At 43.6% G+C, this 26,153-nt stretch overlaps 1 protein-coding gene and 2 long non-coding RNA genes across 10 annotated transcripts in view; 1 reads left to right on the top strand and 2 right to left on the bottom strand.

Moving 5' to 3' along the window:
• Window positions 1-26,153, bottom strand: part of LOC107126370 (AGBL carboxypeptidase 4) — a 1,456,730-nt gene that overhangs the window by 18,072 nt on the left and 1,412,505 nt on the right. For all 7 annotated transcript variants that reach the window (XM_065522893.1, XM_074007238.1, XM_005543434.5 and 4 more), the window contains one exon: window positions 137-233. In XM_065522893.1, the coding sequence (XP_065378965.1) occupies window positions 137-233 (97 nt within the window). The remainder of the gene's footprint in view (window positions 1-136; window positions 234-26,153) is intronic.
• Window positions 10,444-18,426, top strand: LOC102141901 (uncharacterized). 2 transcript variants are annotated; one of them, XR_006696136.3, is made up of 4 exons: window positions 10,444-10,563; window positions 15,692-15,952; window positions 16,088-16,175; window positions 17,678-18,426. It is a non-coding gene; the product is annotated as an uncharacterized lncRNA (long non-coding RNA). The 2 variants fall into 2 exon arrangements; XR_010578624.2 differs by lacking the exon at window positions 10,444-10,563 and having other exon boundaries at window positions 15,869-16,006; window positions 17,678-17,808.
• LOC135965627 (uncharacterized) lies at window positions 10,625-23,894 on the bottom strand. The gene is made up of 2 exons (XR_010578628.2): window positions 23,755-23,894; window positions 10,625-10,736 (listed from the first exon to the last, which is right to left on the bottom strand). It is a non-coding gene; the product is annotated as an uncharacterized lncRNA (long non-coding RNA).

Raw genomic sequence — 26,153 nt, 5'->3', positions numbered from 1 at the left:
ATGTGGCAGGGCCAGGATTATCTTTCCTGCTGCACAGATGGGATGCTGAGTTTTAGCAAGAGGCTAAGGGAAGTTGCCCCTGAATACAGCCAGTGGAGCAGAACTCAAGCCCAAACCTCTCTGCTCTGCCACTTACCGTAGTCTCGGCATGGGAATTGCCACCTTTTCAACCATGGGGTTCAGCCGATAATAGTCCAAAAAGGTTCTTGCCACGTTCCGCCCCAGCTTCATATCTGCAGGTGTGTGTGTTAAGGAGCAACTTTGAAAAGAGATTGAGACAGAGTGAAAAGAGGACTACTAATAAAAATAATAACAGTAATAAAAACAGTTACACCACTCATTGTTCTAAGCTTTTTGTATGTGCTCTCTTTTTTGATCCTTGAAAAACCTTAAATGGTAATCACTATTATTATCCTAATTTTATAGATAAGAAAACTGAGGTGCATCGCAGTGACGTAATTTGCCTAAGGTCACAAAACTGGGAAAAGAAGGAGCCAGGATATGAGTCTAGGGAGTCTTACCCCAAAGCCTGTGCTAGTAGCTTTCAGGGTACAGCCCTTTGGAAATCACTGGGCTGCTCTGGTCTAGCCTCAGGTGGCTCAGGATGGAGCCAGGTAAGCAAAAACCCCAAGGGCAAGAGACATTGGTTGTATATAGACCAGTGCCTGCTTGACCCTTAGGGCTCAGTCATCCACTTTAGTAACCTCAGGCACAATGGTAAAACCCTGTGACCCTAAATCATGTTCCCACTGCACCTTGAAATTCCTCCAACAATGAATCTTTCTGGTAACGATTTGTGATTGTAAAAGCATAAACTTCTTGGGGAAGGGTCAATTTCATATTGACCATTAACACCTTAATATGAATGAGTACAACAATCATTATTCAACAACAGAATATCTTCTTTGTGCATTATAGCTCACATCTCTGGGCTTCATACATGTTATTTCCTCCGCTGAAGTTCCTCCCTACCCGCTCCTGCCTTCTCCTCAGCTAATTCATACCCCTTGCTTCTCTAATGAGGTGATATTTCTTTATTAGAGCCCTCCAGGATATTCTTCTCTCTTCCCAGAACTGTGATTGGTGCCCTTGTCCCACATTTTCATGACTCCTGAGCTGGCTTCATTCAAAGCACTTATCACTTATCTCACAGCATGGGAATTATGTATTTACTCAGCTTAATCCTTAGCCATTCCTTCTCCCTCATCTCTTAGCTCTGAACATCCAAGCCGTCACTAACCCTTCTCCAAGACACCTACCATCTCTTGAATGTTTTCACTTCTTTCCACCCCCCTAGAATAGGCCAGCATCATCTTTCTCCTAGATTGCTGTCATCCTGTCCTAACTAGTTTCCCTGCCACAGAATTGCCCCCGTCTGGTCCATTTTCTACAGTGCAGCCAGAGGGATTCTGCAATGCAGCTCTGAGTATGTCACTCAGCTGAGTAAAACCCTTCAGCGGTTCTCAGTTGCCTTCAAAGTCCAAATCTCTGAGCATGATTTACAGTACTGTTCATAGTCAGGTCCCTGATTATTTTCTCAACATTATGCTTGCTACCTCCCACCTACTCCCCTTGCCCTTCACATTCTGGAAACACTGAGCTTCTTCTGCCTCCAGGCCTGTGCCCCATACGTGCCATCTTTCCAGACCACTCTTCCTCCCTTCACATGCCTTCCAGGGCCCACTCCTTCTCAGCCTCAAGAACTCAATTCAGTTGTCACTCTACTGATAAGTCTTCCTTGGCTGTCCTTGCTGGGACAGGAGTCTCTCCTAGGTTTTCCCACAACCTCTTCTTCCTAGCCTGCACCAACCAGAGCACTAATCATACTGTATTTTACCTGTCTCTTCTTTTCAATAGCCCCTTTTAGCAGGCAAGCTCTATGAGGCAGAGGTCATATCTGTCTTATTCATCACCTAAATACCCATGTACTCATCTGACAATAAGTATGAAATATATATTTGTTGAATTAACAAATCATAGCTGGCTGGGTGTGGTGGCTCATGCCTGTAATCTCAGCACTTTGGGAGGCTGAAGTGGGTGGATCACCTCAGGTAAGGAGTTTGAGACCAGCCTGACCAACATGGCGAAACCCCATCTCTACTAAATACAAAATTAGCTGGGTGTGGTGGCACATGCCTGCAATCCCAGCTACTGGGGAGGCTGAGGCAGGAGACTCGCTTGAACCTAAGAGGCGGAGGTTGCAGTGAGCCAAGATCACACCATTGCACTCCAGCCTGGGCAACAAGAGTGAAACTCCATCTCCAAAAACAATAAAAACAAAGAAATAAATAAATAATAGCTAATATTCATATAATGTTTAATATGTGCTAGGCAATCTTTTTTTAAAATATACTTTAAGTTCTGGGATACGCATGCAGAACGTGCAAGTTTGTTACATAGGTATACATGTGCCATGGTGGTTTGCTGCGCCCATCAACCCATCATCTACATTAGGTATTTCTCCTAATGCTATCCTTCCCCAGCCCCCAACCTCCTGTCTGGCCGCGGTGTGTGTTGCTCCCCTCCCTGTGTCCATGTGTTCTCATTGTTCAACTCCCACTTATGAGTGAGAACATGTGGTGTTTGGTTTTCTGTCCCTGTGTTAGTTTGCTGAGAATGATGGTTCCAGTTTCATCCATGTCCCTGCAAAGGACATTAACTCATTCTTTCTTATGGCTGCATAATATTCCATGGTGTATATGTGCCACATTTTCTTTATCCAGTCTATCATTGATGGGCATTTGGGATGGTTCCAAGTCTTTTCTATTGTGAATAGTGCTACAATAAACATACGTGTGTGTGTCTTTATAGTAGAATGATTTATAGTCCTTTGGGTATATACCCAGTAATACAATTGCTGGATCAAATGGTATTTCTAGTTCTAGATCCTTGAGGAATTGCCCCACTGTCTTCCACAATGGTTGTAATTTACACTCCCACCAACAGTGTAAAAGTGCTCCTATTTCTTCACATCCTCTCCACCATCTATTGTTTCCTGACTTTTCAATGACTGCCATTCTAACTGGTGTGAGATGGCATCTCATTGTGGTTTCGATTTGTGTTTCTCTAATGACCAGTGATGATGAGCTTTTTTTCATATGTTTGTTGGCCGCATAAATTTCTTCTTTTGACAAGTGTCTGTTCATATCCTTTGCTCACTTTTTGATGGGGTTGTTTTTTTTTTTTTTTTTCTTGTAAATTTGTTTAAGTTCCTTGTAGATTCTGGATATTAGCCCTTTGTCAGATGGAGAGATTGCAAAAATGTTCTTCCATTCTGTAGGTTGTCTGTTCACTCTGATGATAGTTTCTTTTGCTCTGCAGAAGCTCTTTAGTTCAATTGGATCCCATTTGTCAATTTTGGCTTTTGTTGCCATTGCTTTTGGTGTTTCAGTCATGAAGTCTTTGGTGCTGCGCAATCTTTTAAGTGCCTTATGTATACTGACTCATTCAATTCTCACAATAACCCAATGAATTAGGTATATTATTCCTACTGTTCAGAGAAGATAAGTGATTTCCCAAAATGTTGGGCACCTAATGAAGAGCTGGGATTGAAAGTGAGTACCCTGGCTGCATGTGTTTATCTTCCTTCCCAAACTACCTCTCCAGCACCTGCACCATTCCATATTCACTTCTGTGTCTCTCTTGCCTAACACATGGTAGGGTACCCTCCACCTACTGAGAAACAAGACTCACATCCCTGACTCAGGAATAGGTGAGGGGGGCATGCAGGGTAATATGTAGAGGAGGAGGAACCTGAGGTTGGTCCTAGGGGATCAGTGGAGAAGGACCATTCTCGGCTGGTCTATAAAGGCAGGACAACTGAAGGGGCGTTTCAGGGAGAAAACACAGAGTGAGCAACAGTGCAGAAATGATTTACCATGCATCCATCTATCCATCCATCCACCAACAAGCATATTTGGAAGCCTCCAGTGTGTCAGGGCTTGTGTGAGAGGAGTGTTTGGTGGGAGGGGTCTTGGTAGGTCACAGTGGAAAGGACAAAGTGGAGTGGGAAGAAAATATGCAGTTGCTTGCATTTGCAGGACTGTTGGGCAGTTGCCACAGGCCTTCCTTCAGTGCTGTCTGGGGCTGGGCCAGGTCTTCTGGGCCATTACTCCATCCAGGACCATGGTGATAGACAAGTGTTTGAGAAATAGGCAAGTGAGTTCTCAGTGAGTTCTTCTTCTTCAAGAAGTCCCCAAGCTGGGGTTGGACATGGCCTAGAACATGAAACTTAGTGTTTACAGAGCACCTACTATGTGCCAGGCACTGCACTGGCTGCTTTGCCTAAAAGTGCATTTTAATTTTCAAAACAATCCAGTAATGAAGGCTATTTTATCTCTTTTTTGCTATGGGAGGTTAAGGAATTTGTCCAAGGCCACATAACTGGTAATGGCACTGTCAGGACTCAAACCCAGGCAGGTCTGTCTCCAGAACCATGAGCTTTCCACTATCCTGGCCCATTTCCTGATTTGAAGGCACCTTTTCTGTCAAAGCCTGAGTCATCCCAGGCCAGTGCCTGATGGGAGAAGGAAAAACACCAGACAAGCTGTTTATGACAGTGAAATGTACTGCAGGCTTGCTGGGCTCTGGGGCTGCCACCTGCTTTCTTCCTCTGGATGTGACTGACTTTCTCTGTCCTTTTGTTTAAAAAGTTCACAAGCTGGCATTGGGCATGACCTCTCTGAGCAGCAGACTCTGGAGGCCGTCTCACCCAGCTTTCACCCAGCCAGTCTCCAGCTGGCTGGAGGAAACCAAATCGTGGTTGTGTGCACCAGCAGTAAGAGCTACAGGGCACAGAGGAAAGCAGAGGTTCCTGTGGATTGAGCTAAAAGATTGCAGCAAACGTTTTTGAGGCAGATGTATTTAATCCAAATCCCGGCTCTGCCACATGCTGTGTATGGCAGATTGTATTTTCCAAAGATGTCTGCAACAATATCTCCAATCTCCCATGTTATTATAGTACATGACCTTGCCACTCCTTCCTCTGAGTAGTATACCCTTCCCTTGAATTTGAATGGGTTCAGTACTTGTTTGTAACCAAAAAAATGGCAGAAGTGAGAGAAGTGCAATAGTGGGATTTCTGAGGCGAGGCCAGAAAAGGTGAAGTAACTTGTCCTTGCTTGCTGAAATTCTCAAGCTGGAGTCCTGAGCCTCCATGTGAGCAGTCTGACTGCCCTGAGATCCTGAGACTATAGAAAGAGAGAGGAGAGAGATTCCTAGCCAGCCTACAGCAACTCCAGCACTCTACTGTTCCATCTCCAGCCATTGTCTGACAGCAACACACCACTCTCTAAGCTAGAACCAACCAGCTGAGGCCTCCTCAAATTTCTGACCCACAGAGAACGTAGGAAAATAGCTATTGTTTTAAGCCACTAAGTTTTGGGGAGATTTTCTAATGTAGAACTAGAGAACTAGAACACTGTGTGATCTTGCATGAGCCATTTCATTTTCCTGAGTTGCAGTTTCCTGCTCACAGTGTGGTTGGGATGAAGAGTGTGACTGCACCTAGTTGATGAATAACATAGGGGTTGGATGAATGAATGAATGAATGAATGAGGAAGAGAGAAACCTGATCCCTTTCTCACACTGAGAGCCAGACTTAAAGCAACTACAGGAGGTAGCTTTGTAAATCAATCCTCTTGAACTCTGCTAGGGAAAGGGGATGGGCTGTTCCAGCAAAATGTGCCACTGTAAGGTATTGATCATTTTGGACAGGATCTGTTTAGAAGCCAGTGTTTTAAAGGTGGGCATTGTCTGGGACAACTCTCTTCCCTTCCCCCTCCAACCCTATTACATATTCCCTAACCCTGAAAGTCTCACTCTAGATTATTTACTGCAATGGCCCTGTTTGAGTCAAGAAATAGGACATGGGCAGGAGGAGAGGAGGGATTGATTGAACATTTTCAATTAAAACAAGCTGTCTTTGAACAAAGATTTAAAATCCAGGCAAGAAAGGCAATAATTCTCTTGGCTGGAATGCTTTCCACTGTATTGTAGAATTAAGAGATAAAAAATTGGGGGTGAAAACTCCCAACTATTCATTATAAACAAAAATCTCAAGATGGTCTGTAAGTTAAAAATCTCATCATTTTCTGGTTCCTATGTAGGTCATTGATCTCTTTCTCAAAAATGGCAGGGTATAGCCAGCCACATGGGGAAGATGGAATCAAGACACTTAAAGCAATAAACCAGGAGAATTCAGCTGGGATTGTCCAAAACTTGGACTGATTCTGTGACTTTCATACAGAGCTCTTTTGAAAAAAAGGGCAGGTGTAAGTATCCCTAGCCTCCTATTTAATGGGGACCTTCAACAGGTAATGAAGGTTTGAACATTTACTGTTCATTCTCATTCATTCACTCATTCCTTCACGCATCCATTAAAATGTTTGCTGGGCTCCTCCCATGTATATACTGCTATGAAGAGGACAGGGATTGGGGTTAAAGGAAAATTAGACAAATACACTTTATAGCCTAGAGAAGGAAACTGACATGTTCCAGTTAACTATATTACCTGAGAGGCTGTTGCACTGTCATCTTCAGAAAAGCAGGAACTATTTTTTTTTTTAAAGTTTACTCCACAATGCATACAGTGTAGTTACTATCACCTATCCTTACCAAAGCCCTGCAAAGTCAAAGTACAATTCTACATTATATTTCACAGATGAGGACATTGAAAACAAGAGAGTTTGCATAACTAATTCAGTCTCATGGCATGAATGTAACAAAGGTAGCATATGAACTTCAGTGTCTTCTAACAGCGTGCATATGTTGTTTCCCTTCTTGAGTGTAATCATAAATTCGAACACAAAATTCTGTGGATGTGTGGAAGAAGACTGAATTCCAAATGGAGGAATTATAAAAAGCTTCATGGAGGTGCACATACAACAAAGATTTGAAGGACAAAGACAGGTCTTAAAGTGGGAGGAAGAGAAAGACAAGTATCAGCAGAGAAACGGAGTGTGGCCAGGCACATGACATGAAATAACACAGAAAAGGGTCTGAGGGCCCATGTAGCTAAACGTGTAGAGTGGAATGTGATGCTGAAATATTAGGCTAGAGACAAGTGAGTGAAGGCTTTGAATGTCAAGTTAAGAAACTTAAACTTCTATTCTGTAGGCAATAAAAGCCAACGAACATATATGGGTTGTATTTGTCACTCATTTAGTCAATGTATATTTACTGATCATCTACTATGTTTATTATGTTCAGGCTTTTTGGAAGGCTCAGGGTATACTATGGTTAAAATCAAAGAAGACAAAACCAAGACAGTGGTTCTTAAGTCTAGAAGCAGAGATAAATAGCGAGGTAGTAAAACAAACCAACCAAAAAAACCACACACACATATTGCACTTAATATAGTACTATGAAGAAAATGCACAGAGTCTGTACCTGCAGATAATGCAGGCATGGGAAGGCCTCTCTGAGGAAGAGATATGAACTGGGAGTGAACAGTGACTGCAGCAGTACCTATGAAGAGGGAAGGGTGTCTGGGAAGGGTCCTCAGCTGAGAGACAGAAACTGGAAGAGGGCTGGCGGAGGGTGATGGGCAAGGGCTAGATCACCAAGACCTCTGGGCCACCTTAAGGAGTCTGGACTTTCTTGGTGAATGGGAAGCTACTGAAGAGTTTGAAGCAGGAAAGTGACACCATCTTATTTTTATTTCCAAAGGTCACTGCTGCACTAAAAGAGAAGGCAAGAGTGGAAGCAGGCAGAGTAGCCAGGGACGACTGCAATGGTCCAGGAGAGGACAAGGGAGACCCCGGCTGTTCAGAGGCAGTAGAGATGGGGAGACATATTTGTGGGAAGAGCCAACAGGACCTGCTGCCAGGTTGGATGTGGGGCCCAAAGGAGAGGAAGGAGTGAAGGATGACTCCTTCATCTTTGGCTTTAGCAGCTGGGTCAATGGGGTGCCCTGATCTGGCATTTGAAAGAATGAGGCAGTAAGAGCTTCAGGGGAGAGAGTAGGAGGTCAGTTCAGAGCATGTTGGGTTTGAGCTACAAGACATTAAGTATCCAGGGTCTGAATCAGAAATGGGAAAAAAAATCAGAAAATGGGAATTGTTTCTGAATTTTCAGCTCTTTGGGATTATTCATGCTACAAATTCTTGCTGACTGTGCAGTGTGTTCCATTCTGCTCAGCTCTCCACCTCTTCCTCTCTGCTCTCAGGGTGTCCCAAGGGCTTTAGGAGAATGGCAATAACTGAAGGATCCTCTGTTCTCCTGTCTCAGGGCCTCAGATCTGGGGCCTTGAGTGTGCACACAAGTGGGAATCAAGAGACCAACATGGTTTTCATCATTAACTAGCCATGTGACCTTGGGCCATTTCCCTTCACTGGGCCTAACTTCTCTGTGGGTAAATGTGGTCTCTCGAGTCCTTTTTCAGCTGACATGGTATATTCAAGCAAAGCCTTCAATACAATAAGCTTATGAGAAATCCTATCCTCATTCTTTCATTCACAAATATATATGGAGAACTGATCATGTGCTGTTATTTTAGACACTTGACATATACAGTGAACAAAACTGACAAAGACCTCTGTCTTTATGGAGTTCAAATTCTAGCTATGGAAAACAAGCTGTAGACCTAATAATACATGTGTAAATTATATAGAATGCTGGAACGTGGTAAGTGCTATGGAGTAAAGATAAAGAATAGGGTAAGGGGAGGGCTGGGGACAAGGAGAAGATCACAGCATTAAGTAGAGCGCTCAGAGAGGCCTCCTTGAGAAGGTGGGGTGGGGATGGGCTTGGGGAGGTGAAGGTGCTGGCCAGCATCAAAGCGGAGTTAATCCTCCTCATCTGAAACACAGCCCTGACCGGTCATTTCACAATTAGACTCTTGCTAAATCCAACCCAATCCCAAACTGGGGATAATAATCAACCTCAGGGATGAGTCCTCCCTCGTGAGGTCAGGAACACCTCTTTCATAGCAATGGCTGTTTTTTGTCTGCAGGTCCAGGTCCTCTTCGCCTCCCAGAGCAGCTTCGGCGGAGACAAGTCTCACACACATCCTCTCGTCTGGCCTGTGGCCTCCCTTCCCTGCCCTGCTCCTCCCCTTGTGGACTCATCTCTGAAGCCTTCTTCATACTTCTCACTCCCTGCAACTCTTCTAGAACCCTCAGCAAGTTCAGCTGGCCTAACTGCACTAAAGGGTGCTGAGCTCTGCCCCGCTCCTCAGACATAATATCCCACTTCTCCTTTCCCCCTACTTGTGGGCCATGGCAGCTCTGGTTACCATCCCTATTTTGCAGATGAAAAATCAGAAGTCACTTGTCTGATGAGTCACATCAAGTATTGGCGCAAGGAGGATTGAAACCCATTTGTTCATTTATATATTCATATTAAGTGGTTTCTATGTGACAGACACTGTTCTAGGAGCTAGGATACAACAAAGAGAAAACAGACATATCTCTGTCCTCATAAAGGTCTTTTCTTGCCATTATCCTGCTTCCAAATAAGAAAATTGAACTCCTACCTGCTCCGTGTTTGGAAACTCCCACCTAGAATTCATTTTCTGCTCATACTCCTGCCCCTCCCAGCAACAGATGATCACCATTAAAGGGGGAAGATTAATTGTGCAGAGGGATAGGCCAAGGAAAAGTGATTTCTCTTTGGTAAGGCTGACAGCGCTGCTAGAATATTAAAAGGCACCTGCCTAGGAGCCTCTAGGGAAGGCCAGAAGAAAAATGTGACAATGAAATAGCTTTTGTCTCTGCCTCCCTACCAATCCTCCCACAGTGTCGGACAAGTGCATGACTAAACAGATGAATCCTTCTCTGAAGCGCAGTGTGGAGGCTGCCGATGTAATTGCAGAGTCCTTTCCCATTGCAGGCAAGTCCGGGGGCACCCCCTAGGTAAGAAGACCTGTAAAGGAGAGGAGAGGGAGAGAGGAAAGGGAGATGGAGAAAGAGAGAAAGCGAGAAAGAGAGAGAGATGGATTAGAGAGTCAGGGATGGACAGCAGGAGAGAGGAAGAGACAAAGAGGCCGCAGAGGCAGAGACTAGAAGCGAAAGAGATGCAAACCAACAGAAAAATACAGAGAAACTGGTCAGGATGAAGCAAGAAGATAAGGAGAGAAGGATAATCAGAGAGGCTGAGAGAGACTCAGGCTTGAAAACTGAGAAGAAATGGGGTGGGGGCAGAGAGAGAAAAATGGAGCAAATGACAGAAAAGGAAAGAATCAAACTGAAAGAGGCGTGAGAGAGATACAAATGTAGGCAATAGGAGAAGGGAGGGAGAGGGGAAAGAAAGGCAAAAGATGAGATAGAAAGAGACAAAAGGAAAAAATGCAGAGAAGCACAGCCGCAGAGGACAGACTGTAAATGAGATGTGTAAGACTGAAATAGCGACAGGAACAGTGAGAGACTGAGAAGGACTGAGAGAAGAAGGTGGAGAGACACAGACGGGGACGGGAAGTGAGGCCTTTTTTGATGGGCGAAATGCAATTCCACAGAGTAGGTATTTCCTGAGAGGCTCACTTCACGGAGGAGGCTGGAGATGAATGCTTATACGGAAATTGTGGGAAGAGTGTCCAATTCATCACAGAATGAATTAAAGTTTGGGGTAAGTATAAGGCTCGAAATTAGTTTTCCATTGCCACTGTAACAAATCACCACACACTTAGTGGCTTAAAACAACAGACATTTATTCTCTCAATTCTGGAGGCCAGAAGTCAGAAATCAGTTTCACTGGGGCCAAACTCTAGGTGTCACAGGCCTGCATTCCCTCCACAGGCTCTGGGGAGAAAACAGAGAAATGGTTTCTGGTGGCTGCTGGCATTCCTTGCTTGTGATCACATCATTTCATCTCTGCCCCCATGGTCACATTGCCTCCTCTCTCTTTAGTGTGTCAGATCTCCCTCTGCCTCTCTCTTCTAGGGGTACATGTGATCGTATTTAGGACCTACTCAGATGATCCAGGATAGTCTCAACCTTCCATCTGAACAGTCTTAACCATAACATTTACAAAGACCTTGTTTCCATATAAGGTATTATTGATAGGTTCTAGGGATCAGGAACTGAATGTCTTTGGGGTCATTATTCAGCCTATTCCACACTGCCTGAGAGTTCATCGGCTTAGCTAAGAGCTGGCATATGAAGCGTCCTGGCATACCCAGGACGAAGGTGCTGGGTGTCAGGGGTGGAATTCTGGCTCTGTGTGAGACACCTTGTTGGGTGCCCCACCAACTCCACCCCACCTGACCTACACAAGCATCAAGTGGATTTACCAGGACTCAGACCCAGATATGTCTAATTTCAGAGTGCTTTTTGCTGGCATTATTTGCTGCCTCTCAAGGGCAATGTTGCCTACTTTACCTCTTTAACATAGTAAATCTGCTCCTCCCCTTCCTCCACTGCTATTGCATTGTTCGGATCCTTGTCTCTTATCTGAACTATTGCTTTAGTGTCCTAATTGGTCTTCTGGCTTCTGGTTTCTCTCTATTATTGCTGAGAATGATGTTCTCACAATTGCTGACCTTGTCACTTCCTGACCTACAACCCTACACTGTCACCTCCAAGGTAAGATCTAAACTCAGATCTGGCTTTCATGGCCTTCCATAAGCTCCTCTAAGCCTTATCTCCTGACACTGTATTCCATTGTGCGTGTATTTAGAAGGCCAGGTTTAAAGTCCACAAAGCGTGGGTTTTAATCCTGGCTCCTACATGTTTAGCTGTGTGAACCTGGGCAGGCTATTTACTGTCTCTGAGCCTTAGTTTCCTCATCTCCACAATAGATAATGCTTCCTACCTCAGGATTATTGTATTGATTAAAAATTATATATCCAAGGTACCCAGTACAATGCTGGTATGCAGTAGCTTTTTTATTATCATTACTACATATGAAACTGTCATCTCCAACAAAGTATGAGCTCTTTAAGGACAAGAATGTGTCACGTTCACATTTGTTTCCAGAGTTATTTAGCACGTTAGGCCTATGAACAAAGATAGGGAGAAAAAGTAAGACTAAAACAAATCAAGATGAGAGAGAGATAAAGAAAAGGACAGAGAGACAGAGGCAGGGAGAGATGAAGAAACTATTTGTAAAATTCTGTGTTTTCTGGATGTTCGGTATAACACCTTGTAGGTTTCTTCCATGCTGTGTGCCTCGGTTTCCTCTCCTGTAAAATTGGCGGGCAGTTGAACTCGATGATCTCTAGTTCTAATTCTCACTCTCTGCTCTAGCCTGGGAAAAGTGTTTCCCTGGAGCAGGGGATACCCTTTCTGACCAAGCCGATGAGAGGCAGCTTCATCAGGTGCCCAGTGCTGCCCACCACCCTAATGGGGTCTTTTGAGGAGAAGCCAGGTTAGAGGCTGGTGGGCTAGAACAGATGGAGAGCTGACCTCAGTTATAATGTGCCTGATTCTGGATGGGATAACCCTGGCGGGCATTTGGACTTTAGACCACATTAGGCAGGTTGCTGTTATTCATTTACTCATTCATTCATTCTTTCTTTATTTTTCATTCATTCATTTATTTTTGAGACGGAGTCTTGCTCTGTCACATAGGCTGGAGTACAGAGGCGCGATCTTGGCTCACTGCAACCTCTGCCTTCTGGGTTCAAGTGATTCTCCTGCCTCAGCCTCCCTAGTAGCTGGGACTGCAGGTGTGTGCCACCACGTCTGGCTAATTTTTGTGTTTTTAGTAGAGACGAGGTTTCGCCATGCTGACCAGGCTGCTCTCAAACTCCTGACCTTGTGATCCGTACGCCTCAGTCTCCCAAAGTGCCGGGATTACAGGCATGAGCCAATGCTCATTCATTATTTATTACTCATTGATTCATTCAGCAGATAAGTTATCAATCACCTCTTCTGTGCTGGGCCATGTAATAGGTATATAGAACATTCACACTGGCTATGTAGAGTAAACAAAACAGGGATGGCTGTGCTCTCAATCTGTTTAGAGTCCAGGTACTATTGACATGTTTGGCTAAAAGATTCTGTGTTGTGGGGACAGTCCTGTGCATTGTAGGGTGTTTAGCAGCATCCCTGGTTTCTCCCACTAGATGTCAGCAGCATCCACCTCATTGTGACAACCAAGTGTGTCTTCAAACATTGCCAAACATTCCCTGGGGCAAATGTACCTGTGGGTGAGAACCACTGGTGTAGCGGTTGTACAGTATCTGGTGGAGATGCAGCAAGTGACATGAGAGAGGTGGGCCGGATCTTGACTGGGAAGGGTCTTGGCTTCCCTACTTGGAAACGAGTAATCCCTGAATGGATCCCTGGAGACAGGGAAGGGGAGAGGGATCCACTCACAGGCTGCATTAATCTGGTAGACTGTTATCTAACCACCCTCCTCATTACTTGGGCAGGGAAGAGTGTCCTCCCTCCATTTCTAGCACACCTCAATACCCAAGATGCCTCTCCCTTCTCTACTTGCCCAAGACTGCTGGTATTTATAGCTTGTCTGTCTAACTCAGACCCACTTCTCACTCAAGAGGGAAATTAATCTCTCTCTCCAGATCCCACACTATCACTTGCCTCATGGCTTCCTCATTCGCCTGCTCTTCCAATCCAGGCACCAGCAATTTCCCAGCTGTGCCTCCCTTTCTCCACTGACAGTTGACCATGGCTCTGAAAATTGGCTCTTGGAATCAGTTGTGCCTGCCCAGCTGGGCCCCAGCTCAGCAGTGCCTGGGACTTTGATGCAGCTCAACCTGAGAGGGGGCTCTGCTTTTCTGAGAGATACTCAGCTCCTGCTTGTCTCACATATATTTTTAGAAGCTTCAACTGGATGCACAGTTAAAATGAGACTGAAGACCAAAGTAAATATTTGCATAGCAGGATCTTGGAGTGGCAGGGAAGAGAGAAGAAAGAGAGGAGTTCTGATGGGCCTGGCTTTAGGCCTCAGCTCTGTTTCTGAGTATTTCTGCACTTGCGTGGGGCAAGTATCCTCTAGGTATCAGTTTTCCAATCTGTAAATTTGGAGGAGGGATTAGCTTGCGGATGAAATGTTTTGAAACATTTCAGCTCTGATGTTCTGTGAGCCTCTATATCAGAAGGGCCATTAAGGGGTTCCTGAACCCTCTGATACTACAGACAAACTGTGTAAATTTTCTGGGGAAAGTATTCAGAATTTTCTATAATTTTCAGAAAAAAATCAGCATCTTCTAAAATGTTAAGAATCTCTGCTCTAGGTCTATGGATAGAGATAATTGAGTTTATCACCACCTTCCTGGTAATATTCCTTCTTCTCATTTTCTGACCTGTTCCCTTGTTATAGTCTGACTCCTCTGGGATTAGTGAGAATCTGGCAGAGTGTGGGGGAGTAAAATCAAGTTAGACTTGAAATGGAATGAAAAATATGAAGAATCTATCCTGAGTGCATCTGCACTAACTTAACTAAAAAACCTCAAAGAGTCTGGCGGCCCAAGTCTGCTGCAGGGGTCAAAGAACAGTTCAGCAAAGATGATCCCTAGGAGCTGACTGCAAAACTCAGCTGAAATCTGGGCCATTCTGTGGGTGAGAATTGGGGTTCAGTCTTTTTCTGGGAAGCATCAAATCCTGGGCTCAGAACTTAAAAGACCCACTATAGGGTTTGCTGGAGGGACAGGACATGGGGTCCTCCACCTTTAAAAGAAGCCCACTCTCCTGCCCTTGTGTCTTCACCCCTGATTGGGCCTGAATCTGAAGCACTTACATGGATGAATGGAATGAGCAATGTCCTGTGAATCAAGAGACCTATATTTGAGCATCAGCTTTCACCAAATGCTGTATGCCTTGGGCAGCCTTGGGCAGGTCACTGACCCACTCCTGGGCTTCAATTTCTCCATTTAGACAATAAAGAGGAATTGGCTTGCTTCACAGTTTCACCAAAGAATGACTATTATTATAGTGACACTCCATTATAATACCTCATTATTGGCCATTTCCTTGCATTTATTCCTCATTTTGAGACATCCTTGTTATATTTCAAGCAAACCAGCAATGAATCCCATGCCTAGGAAGGGTGTGATGATAAACTTAAATCCCAGTCTTTAGGACCCTCCTGGCTCTAACATTTTATGATTTTTTTTCCTGCTCTGATGTTACTTTCTTTTTTAACTGTTGTTTTGAACTTAAAACTTAGGGAATGAAATTAATGTTGATGGCCATGGACTATTTTCCAGGCACTGTGCTAGTTTCATTTATTACAAGCAAGGTAGATTTTGGTATCCTTGTGTTATAGGTTAGAAAACAGAGGTTCAGAGATGTCACCTTTCTAATACCACTCAGTTAGCAAGCGGACGGTTAGGACTTAAACTCGGGTCTGTCCTACTACAAGGCCTGTGGCTTGAAAAATTATTTTTATGCTATAATTCTTTATTGTTTTAACTTTCTTAAAATTAATTCATTTATTCAATATTTATTGAGTACCTGCTGTATAAGGTACTGTACTAGACGCTATGGGTTTAGAGATGAGAAATCAGTCTGTTCTTGAGCAGCCTTTAGAGAAGATACGTAAATAAAAGTTGCAAGTTAGGGCAATGACACTATGGCAGAGGGAAATAAGGGAAGTCAGGGTGCAAAAAGTGGGATTTAGTATTGGAGACACCCTGGAAGCTTGTTAGAATAGGAAACACCTGAGCTGAATGGCGGGGGTAAGATTGTCTTTTTTTTTTTTTTTTTTTTTTTTTACTGAGATAACTCTTCATTAAACAAGTTAGTCAACAATTAATTCAGAATCTATGATGTACCAGATACTTTTCTAGTTTCAGGAACACAATTGCATACAACGACCAACTCTTGTGGAGCTCACAAGGGAAGAAAGGCAGTAAACCAACCAACAAATACAGTATAAGATTGAAATCCAGGTGACTTGGAGGAAAAGTAAGACTTGGCCAGGTAAAGCTGAATGGCATGAAACGGCATCCTGAATAAAGGCAGAGGCATGTGCAAGCATGCTGAGGCATGACGATCCCTTCAAAGATGTTTGTCATGGCTGGAATATCTTCTAAAAGATGAAGAAGGAAGTAAGAGAAAAATGCAAGCACAGATCATCATGAATGCCTTGTGTGATGTTATGAGTATGAACTTTCTTCTGCAGATAATGGGAAGTCAGGGGAGGGTTTTAAGAGACAGAGACACATGCTCAAATTTGTTTCTAGGGTGATTTCTCCTGTGACCCTGGTGAAGGGGGATTTGGAGGGGACCCAGACTACAGACAAGAGGAAACATCCTGGTCCAGGGAGAATGGTGAGTGGGCCTGAGCTCAGGCACTATCAGGGGAGTTGTAAGAAGGACAAAGAATTGGAAATATTTGTCTAGTAAGAAAGATGATACTTGGGTGCTAGAAGAGGTGACTAGACTAGGAAAAGTATCAAGAACAGCATACCAGGTTCCTGCCTTGGAGAACTGTATGGTGGTGTCCCCATCGACCTTGGGTAGGAAGTCTAAAGGTGGCAGGGAGCTCTGTGTTCCCTAGAGTACTTTCCATCCCACCTTTCTTAGTAGTAATGTTGCCTAATTTTATTTTACTGTACCGATGTGCCAAGTGGCTATTATGATTCCTATAGTGAATCTCCATTAAAAGGACCAGTTACTGCAATTTTCCTGTATCTAATGCTCTTCTGCGGATATGTCAAGCAAAGCTGACAATGATCCCACTCACAGGATGGGTATGAGGCTGGCCTTAAACTGCCCATGAGGCCAACATATTTATCCAGTCTTTAGGACAGAATATGTTTTCTCTGGAACTTTTCCTTTCTCTTCCATTCTCACTCCCCCATACCTCTGACGGGCCAGCTGGCCTGTCTGTCTGACTGCCTCCTTCTCTTTCATATATGCTAATCAGGATCCACTCACTGTCAGGATATAAAACATGCCTGTTCCATGTCTCACTCCATCCTGCTCCATTTTAGTAACAATAAGAACAAGCATATTATATCCCATGTGCTCATTCATCCCATGGACAACAGGATTTCTTAAAACAGTTCTATGCCGTTTGTCATGTTTCCTCTGTGGCAGGGCCTCTGCCCAAAAGACTGTTCCAAACCCCCTGCCTTGTTGCCTCTAAGTAAGTAACTCCTACTAATTCTTCAGACGTCAACTCCACTGCCACTTTGACAAGAGAGCCATCCCTGACCTCTGGGCTGAGTCAGTCTGCCATCCTGTACTCTCCCAGAACTTCCTGGCACTCCTTCACAGTTCTGTCACAGTGGTAACTTTACATTGTATGTGTAATTTTTGATAAATATCTATTTCTTTTTTGTTTTGTTTTTGAGATGGAGTCTCACTCTGTAGTCCAAGCTGGAGTGCAGTGGCACGATCTCAGCTCACTGCAACCTCCACCTCCTGGGTTCAAGCGATTGTCGTGCCTCAGCCTTCCAAGTAGCCGGGACTACAGAGGCACGCCGTCAAGCCTGGCTAATTTTTTGTATTTTAGTAGAAACAGGGTTTCACTATGTTGCCCAGGGTGGTCACAAACTCCTGAGCTCAGGAGATCCTCCTACCTCGGCCTTTCAAACTGCTGGGATTACAGGTGTCAGCCACTGTGCCTGGCCAAATACCTGTTTCTTTCACTAGGCTACCAAGTTCTGTGATTGCAAAAATGATGTCTGCTTTGTTCACCATAATTTCCCCTGTGCTTAGCAGTGTCTGGCACATTAGGTGTTCAATTAAATATTTGCTATGTGAAACAATCAATATTGCTAATGGCAGGAATTTACATTAGCTTCTGTTTCTTTTCTTCTTCCTAGGCCAAGATTATCTCAGGATTTCATGAAGAGGAGAAATGGAGGTCATTTCCTAGAGATTAATGGAGAATTTGATTGTGAGAAGAAAATTGTTTAAGGAGCAGGGGTGGGTGTGGAGGCAAATGTCACACACTCCAGAAGGTAAAGTGAGATGGCTCTTCCCCTCTTACTCCTTGGAAAGAGGGAAAGCTCATCAGAGCCAGGACCCTGGAAAAGTGATGTGATGAAGAGAAGGAGGCCCTGAATAGCACCATCTGAAAGGCATTTCCAAGGAAGCCAGGGATGTGACTCTGTCTTGGTTGCAGAGATCAAAAGGTTTTGTGAAGGAAGCAATGGCTCTCTAGCCCCCTTCTGGGTGAATTCTGGGGTAGAGGGATCCGGTTCCTTTGATAACTGGTTAGTTATAGCTATAGGGTGAAGCCAGTTGAGTCATATTGGTCTGGGCTTCCAGAGACACAAGGTCTTCTTGAACCATAAGCTCTCTGAACAATGCCCCACCTAGGCAGAGCAGAGAACCCTGAACTTTTGCCTGGAGAGAACAAAGAAGTGCACGTCTTGGGAGCCACCAGACCTGGGACTACCCATTGGACCCCTAACCTCCACTGTTCTTGGCCTGTCTCTCTTTCCCATTAGATTGTGAGTTCTTTGAGGACAGAGACTACCTCTTCTCCATCCTTGTTTCCCTAGCCTAATATACCATCAAATAATGCTGCAGAAAGAAAAAGTAAAGGAATAAATAAATAAACCTTAGATAAGTGGTCCATCCACTAATCCTCAATTCCTGATTAGTAAAATGAGAATAACAATAGCTACTAACAAAAGTATTGTGTAGACTGTACGACTTAATGAATGTGAAAGCACCTGGTATGGAATTTAACATAAAATAGATAATCAAAAATACATTATCCTCTTTGTTTCGACTTTAATCACACATCCTCCCTTTAAGTACTCACTGAACTTTAGTGACTTTCATATTTTCTAGCCTTAACTTTACAGTGCATCAGTGGTTAAAGAATCATAAAATATCAGAGCAAGAGGGCACCAAAAGTGGACATTTGTCTTGCTTTGTCTTGTTTTATTTTCCTGCTCTTAATGTATTCCCTCTCACACACATCATTTTCCTGTATTGAGCCCCCAATCTCAATTCCGTGACTCAGGAGGAGCTGACCCCATTCAGACTCTGGGGATGGAGTCAGCCCAATGGTGGCCAATCAGAGCACTGATATACCTCTTTCCACAGTGATTAGTGAGGTATGGCATGGCCCATACCTGACTCAGTTCTGGGACTTGTGAAACAGGGAGTTACCCTTACACTGAGAGGCTGGGATATCCACCAGGAGCTTCTGGCAGCCAATTTGCTTCTAGCAGGGGAGAGCTGGTTGAATAATGAAGCCAATGCTTAAGAAACAGTGCTGAGGAGTTGAGGACAGAGAGCTTCAGACTAAGCCTTGATGATGCTGAGTCCTTAGATCCAGCAATGCCTGAAACAAGTATCCCTTTGGACTTTTGAGTTTTATGAGCTAATTAATTTTCCTTTTTATTTAAGTCAGTTTGAGTTGGGTTTTCTGTCCCTTGCAACCAAATTTTGGCTAATACAAGATGTTGGAGTTTGTTTCATCACACCTCTTAATTTTATAGATGAGGAAGAGATTTGCAAATCACATGAGCAGTTTTTACACACACCAATTTTCCAAATAACTATATTGCTTCAATTCCTTTTATCCTTACTGCTGACCAGAACAGGGACAGGTTGTTCTTATACCTGAATAGGGTCATAGAATATTATTGATTTTGGTCACAGAATGCCTAATCTTTCTGTAACAGAGCAAATTTTTAAATTCAAGTCCTTGGGAATCAGTTTTGTTTTGCATTACAATGTTTTTATCCCCCAAGCAGAACTGCTGATGGCTATCCTTTTCCTTCCACACAGCATAATCAGCAGCAATTAATTACAATCACAAGGAGACAGCAGAAATGAACAGAGCATTAATTGGACAGAAGTAATCAAAATCTCCCTTAGCCCACAGTTAGTACCTGTATGCAGGAAGATGTGAGGAGGCACATGCATGTGTACACACACACAAACATACACACACCCTACAGTCAACCAGGGAATAAGAAGAGGATATAGGATGAGCATCCTCTCTCATCAGCATGGTACAGTAGAAAACAAATCAAGGACTTTGGAGTCACAAAGATCCCACCACTAACCAGTTGCTTAAACTTAGCTTTCTCATTTGTAAAACAAAGATACACAGACCTACTTCAAAGTGGATGAGAATATTAAGTAAGAGTATTATGTGTAAAGCACTTTTTACTGGTATGTAGCAGGAACTCTATACCTTCTAGTTCTTTTTCCCTCCACATCAAACACCTTTTGTGGCTGGTAGAGAATGAAGACCTAATAAGATCGGAAATTTTAGACCCTCGGATGTTCTTAATTCAGCCTAACCAATTTGATCATCTCCCCTAGACCCTCTGCTTAATCCTACACCATTCCCCTTTCCCAGTCTCTGCCCCCTGTCCCACATTCCTGCTTCCTCTTGCCTCTTTGCCTCTTTCCCCTCTGGGTTGTCAATTCTGGGAGGGCAGCTTGGTATCCCTGTTGCCCCTCACGGGACCTGACACACAGTAAACAATGAGTGGACATTTGTTTAATAACTATTGATGGAGTCTGTGTCTGTGCTTATGTTCTCCTTCCACCCGCAGCATCCAGCCCTTCTAACTTGGTCTCAGTCTTAGTCATCCTTCAAGGCTTAGCCTAGAAGCTACCACCTCCTCCATGAAATCTTTGAAACTTGTCCCTGGGACCACTATCCCCTCCTCTGAACTCGGTACCTCTTTCATGACACCTGCAGCTTTTTATCTTGTGTTATAAAATTTACACAGGTGTTTCTTCTTCACTATGACCTCGAGTTTCTTCACTCAGTCATTCAACCTCTTTGAGTTAGTGTATGCTGGTAACTATAGATACTGAGGCATCAGAATGGGTATGTGTCCTTGAGATGCTCAGGTTCAAAATAGTACCTGAGCACAGCAACTGTGTCTGACTCATCTTTCAACACCCCATGCCTTGGGCCACTGTGGGTGATCCTCAAATACTTGAAAATGGCAATAGGTAGCCTATGAGAAGGCATCTGAGTCAGAATACTGGTGAGTCTTGTGAGGTTATAGAAGGCCAGTGAGCTCCCTCAGGTTGGACACAAATGCCCCTGGGTTTTCTGAAGGAAAATATTTTATATTATGGAGAGAAATCTGGCTCTAGATCATGCCATATACTACGTACTCGAATCAAAAAATCCCTGAATAAACTGTGACTTGGTGCCCAGGGATATACAGCTTCAACAATTTACCTGAAGAAGCTCTGACTACAGTCAGGCCCAGCTTTGCCACTGGTTTCACAGTGATGTTGAACAAGTCATTTATCTTCTCTGGGTATCAGTTTAGCTACCTCAACTTTATGCAACCAACAATTATGGACACCTACTGTGTTTCTGGCACTGTGCCTAGTCCTGGAAATACCGAAATAATTCATATATGATTAGCAATTTTGAAGGCACTAATCTAGTAGGCAATATGAAAAGGGCCATCAAAGAGAGGTGTTGTAACAACTCTACGTTGTGTAGCTCTCCTTCTTCCTTTCTTTCTGGATAAATTCCCAAGCTCCTTTACCTGACATCAGGTTTCTTGTGATTTGCCACTGCCTACCTGTTTAGTTTCTCCTCCACATTGACCCTGCACCCCATCCTGGCCATGCTGTAGTGCTAGTCATTCCCTAATGCTCCATTATCATTCATGTATTTGCCCATGTAGTATCACTCCAAAATTCTCTACCTGCTAAATGTATGATGATCCTTCAACACAAAGTGAAAGTGCCATAATTGAGGTGTACACAGAAAGAGCATCACATTTGTAAAGGAAGAAGAATTCTAATATTATAGTTTTTTAAAAACTTCTTTTATTCTTTTCTTTTTCTTTCTTTCTTTTTCCTTCCTTCCCTCCTTCCCTTCTTTCCCTTCCCTTCCTTCCTCTTCTCTCTCTCCTTTCTTTTGTAAAAGGAAGAGATTGAATTAGATTAACTCTACCAACGCTGTACCACCCAATGATGAATGATGTAGTAATTACGTAATCTTTGTACTGGGTCTTTGGACCTCATGATCACACTGTCTGACCTGTGCTTCCCTCATGGTGTTTGAAAATGTCCCAAGAGCCAATTAACCCATATGATGATTCATTTTATGTGTCAACTTGACTGAGATGCCTAGAAATTTGGTTAAACATTATTGTGGATATGTCTGTGAGGTTATTTCTGGGTGAGATTAAAATTTCAGTGAGTAGACTTAGTTAAGTAGATTGCCCTCCCTGATATGGGTGGGCCTCATCCAATCAGTTGAAGACTGAATAAACAAAGAGGCTGAGAGGGCATTCCCTCTCTACTGACTACTGACTACTCGAGCTGGGTCTTTTTTTACTTTTGGACAAGAACTGAAATACGGTTCTTCTTGGGTCTCAAGTCTGTTGACTTTCAGATTGGAACTTGCACCATCAGCTCTCCTGTTTCTCAGGCCTTCAGCCTTAGACATATCAGCTCTCCTGGGACTCCAACTCATTGACTGCAGATTTGGGACTTCTCAGTCTCCATAATTGCATAAGCCTATTCTTTATAATAAATGTCTTTATGCATATAATCTCTTTACATATATATATGAAAGCAGAACCAAAAGGAGATATAGATGTAGATATGGATATAGACATAGACATAGATATAGATATTGATATTGACATAAATATTCTATTGGTTCTATTTCTCTGGAGAACCCTGACTAATGTGACCATATTGCAGGCCTTGGGCTTGGCTTTCTGAAGAATGTTCCTCTCAATGGTGAGTAAAATGTCAAGTCTCCTCTACCACACCCAACTTTTCATTTCCTATATTCTTGGCTCTGCTGTTGATTATTGTTTTCTCACTAGAGGAAAGATACCGTAAGATATGGGAAAGAACAATTTCATAGAATCCTGCTACATGGAGCTAACAGAACCCTTAGAGATAATTAGGTTTCTTATTTCAGAGCAGTGAGGTGCCTGTCCATGGTTCTGTTCTTTGTAGACACTTGTGGAATGCCTTCCTGTTACTCCAACTCTCTCTTCTCCTCTTATTGAAGGCTTAACCTCCCTTTTAGACCCAGCTCAAAATCTGCTCCATTTAGAAGGTCTTCCCAGATTCCCCCAAGTTTGAATTCATTGCTCTGTTTTCTGTATCCCCACAGAATTCTGTTAATATCTTTTACTTAGCTTTAATTTGTTTTATAATTGGAGATAGATCAAGAGGCAGGTTAGGCAGATGGGGTACCAGATATTATTTGTAGTGGGATAATAAAGCATCAGTAAAAACAGAACAAGTTGGAGAAAATTATGTTCATCAGAATTCTTCACCAATATGTAACTGGAAGAAAATTGGAGACTCAGAGAGATAAGTAACTTCTTCTCAAATAATTCAGCTAGAAAGTAGCTGAGCTTGGATTCAAATCCAAGTCTGACTTCAAGATCCATGCTCTTGTTGGTTATTCATGCAATAATTTGTGTAAAATGTTAACTGTGTGCCAGGTACCATGCTAGACACTGGGATGCAAAAGTTCAAGCCTGGTTGTCCAGGGTTATGGCAGATAGTGGCAAAATACAATCAAATTCCTTGTGTTAGTCTTTGGTCTCTAGGTCTGAGACTTCTGTCTCACTGGGTGATTTCACCCTAGGATACTCCACAGCCAGTTCCACAGCTTTCTCTCTTTCCAAGAGCAGACAAGACGCTTTCTTAGAATAACCCCTTTGCCTACCCCAATATCTTTGGCTGTGCCCACTGTGGAAAGAGAGCCAGGCTGCTGCCAAGTTCATTAATAATTTTGGCTTTCTGGAGGAAGAAGTTGGATTGCTTTGCTCTTCAAATATCAAAACATCCAATTAACACAGCTAATTAGCATCACTAGCAGCAGTCAAAAGAATGGCAATTTAGATGCAGAATTTCAAAGGTTTCCTAGTTGTAGGCCAAGGCAACCCATCTCATGCTAATGACAAGAGTTACTCACTTAGGCAGTTCTATAGCAGACATCAATTAACCACTGGGCAGAGATTGGCCTCATCCCTGAGTCATTTGTCTAATCAGAACTGTGAATAGAGAAAAAGAGGCAGAATGAAAATGGAGAGAGGCAGAGAGGGAGAGAGGGAGATGACAGAAATAGAGTGAGGAGGTCCGAGAGAGGAGAGAGAGAGAATTAAAAGAGATAAACAGAGAGGAGGAGATACAGAGAGTAACAACACACAAAGACAAATTCTCAGAGAAAGTGACAGAGACAGAATCAGAAAGAGAAACAAAACGAAAAGGTGACTTACAGATAGATAAACAGACAGCCAATCAGATAGGTACATAGAAAAATACATTTCTTAAAACATACAGGAAGGACAGAGCAAAAAGCTTCTAGCCACCAGTAGCTCTGGAAATGTCGATGCTCATTGGGAAGCCTTAGCATTCTGATCTGTGAAGTCAGGCCTAGCTGTAAAAGTTTAAATCAAAATGTGGCAAAGCTTGGCTGCTGTAGCGGAATTCAAAAGAGGAAGAGACCAGGAGACTCAAACCAGAACTTTTCTCTTCCCTTCTCACACTGACAACTGGATTTCCTACGAGCCTTGATTTGTCTGTCGAAAGTCAAATATGCAGCCAGCGCTCCCACATTTGTGTACTTTCTCCTGTAAATTCAGTGAGCTCAATGATCAGGCCTATCATCAGCCAAGCGGGTACTGTTTTCTCCCTCAAGAAAAGAAACCAATGGATCTCCTACTGAGTCCACCCCAGACATGACTTTCCCATCTCTCCTTCTCTCCATTGCACGGCCTCTACCCCATTCAGGCCTCATGGTCACGTCGCTAGGTTACTGCAGCGGCCTCTGGTCTCCTCTTGCTGCTATCAAATCCATTCTTATCACTGCTGCCAAAGCCATATGCCTAAGATGCAGAGCTGACTGTGTCCCTTTCTGACTTAAACCTTTTCAACAGTTCTGTACTTTCCCTGGTCCAAACCCATTAATTGTTGTAGTCAGGCCCTCCCTCTAGGCTCCTGCTGCCTTCTCCTGACCCATCTCTCCCTTCTCCCCATTCCTCACTGACACCCCCACCACACTAGATGACATGGGGCTCCCAGATGCGCCACACTGTCTTCACCTCTGGGCTCGTCCTCATACTACTTGGCCCCTGTAATGCCTCAAATCCCTGTTCATTCTCTGTGCCTTTCTATGTCGATGCTTTTGTTTCCATACTTCCCCTGCCTATCAACCTGTTCTTTGTATTACTTCGTCTCTTAACCAGCATGTATACCAGGACCACAAAATCAAATGTCTTCAGAGGATAGATTCATAATGTAACTATGTGCAATGATAAGTATGAAACAATAGAAGGATCAGTGACAAGTGAGACAGTAAATGCCATGCTCAAAAACCTCAAGCTCAAAACTCAACCAACCAACCAACCAACTCACCAGCCAACAAAACATTTTCCTTGCCATACCCACCATCTACAGGAAGGAGTCAGCCATGGGCCACCAGTTGATGACTGTTGATGGCCTTCATCTGTAACCTGACTCTGAGCTTGGCTTGGCCCACAGGGTCTTCTGCGCTTAGACTCCACTTTGAACTCTTGCTATTTCCATGCATCTGGCTCCCCGTTCAGGGGAATTTTCACAGTCTGTGCTGTCTGCTCCCCTTTGGACCTCACAGGGGAGTTCACTGTGTGTAAATAGCTAAAAAGAACACTAACATTTACAGTGAGTAAGCCAATCCCATCATACACCTGGCCCAGGCAAGGTGTTATTAATCAGTATCGTAATGAAGCCTAATTACAGCAGATGATGCCTCCTACCAGGTAAGGCAATGGTTACAGATGGGAACAAACCAGGAAATCACTGCCCTCTCCCAAGAGCTTGCTCCACTGCAGCACTGGAGGTTAACTCTGGTGGGACTGAATGGCTACAGTGACCAGAGTCCAGCTGAGGGCCCTATTAGCAGTAAGAAATGACCTCTCTCCCTACCACCAACATAAATGCAGATGGGACAGGAAGTGGAGCTGGGCTTCTAGTTGGGAGTGGCTTATGGACCTTCTCTTCCAGTTGACATTCTGTGTATTTCCAGACATGACTGGGTCTCCTTGTTTCCAGTATCTACCCCTGAGTCAGGCCTTGGTAAGGCATTATAGTCTTCAAAACATGATATTTGATTCCTCAACTTCTTGTTTTTTCCTTTATTCCTCCATTTACTCCTCTTTTCTCTTTATAGCACTCAAGCATCCAGGGTCCCTCCCAACTCCATCTTCTATTGCAGTTCAGTGGGTTAATAGTGCAGGCTGTGGAATCAATCCACTCTAATGTGAATTCTGACCCTCCACATCTACCAGCTGTGTGACCTTGGGAAAGTTATTTTATTTCTCTGGACTTCAGTGT

This window comes from Macaca fascicularis, chromosome 1 (assembly GCF_037993035.2).
Source record: "Macaca fascicularis isolate 582-1 chromosome 1, T2T-MFA8v1.1".
In the NCBI taxonomy this organism is placed as follows: domain Eukaryota; kingdom Metazoa; phylum Chordata; class Mammalia; order Primates; family Cercopithecidae; genus Macaca; species Macaca fascicularis.
Note: the sequence above shows the minus strand (reverse complement) of the source record. Positions and strands in the feature narration are given on the sequence as shown.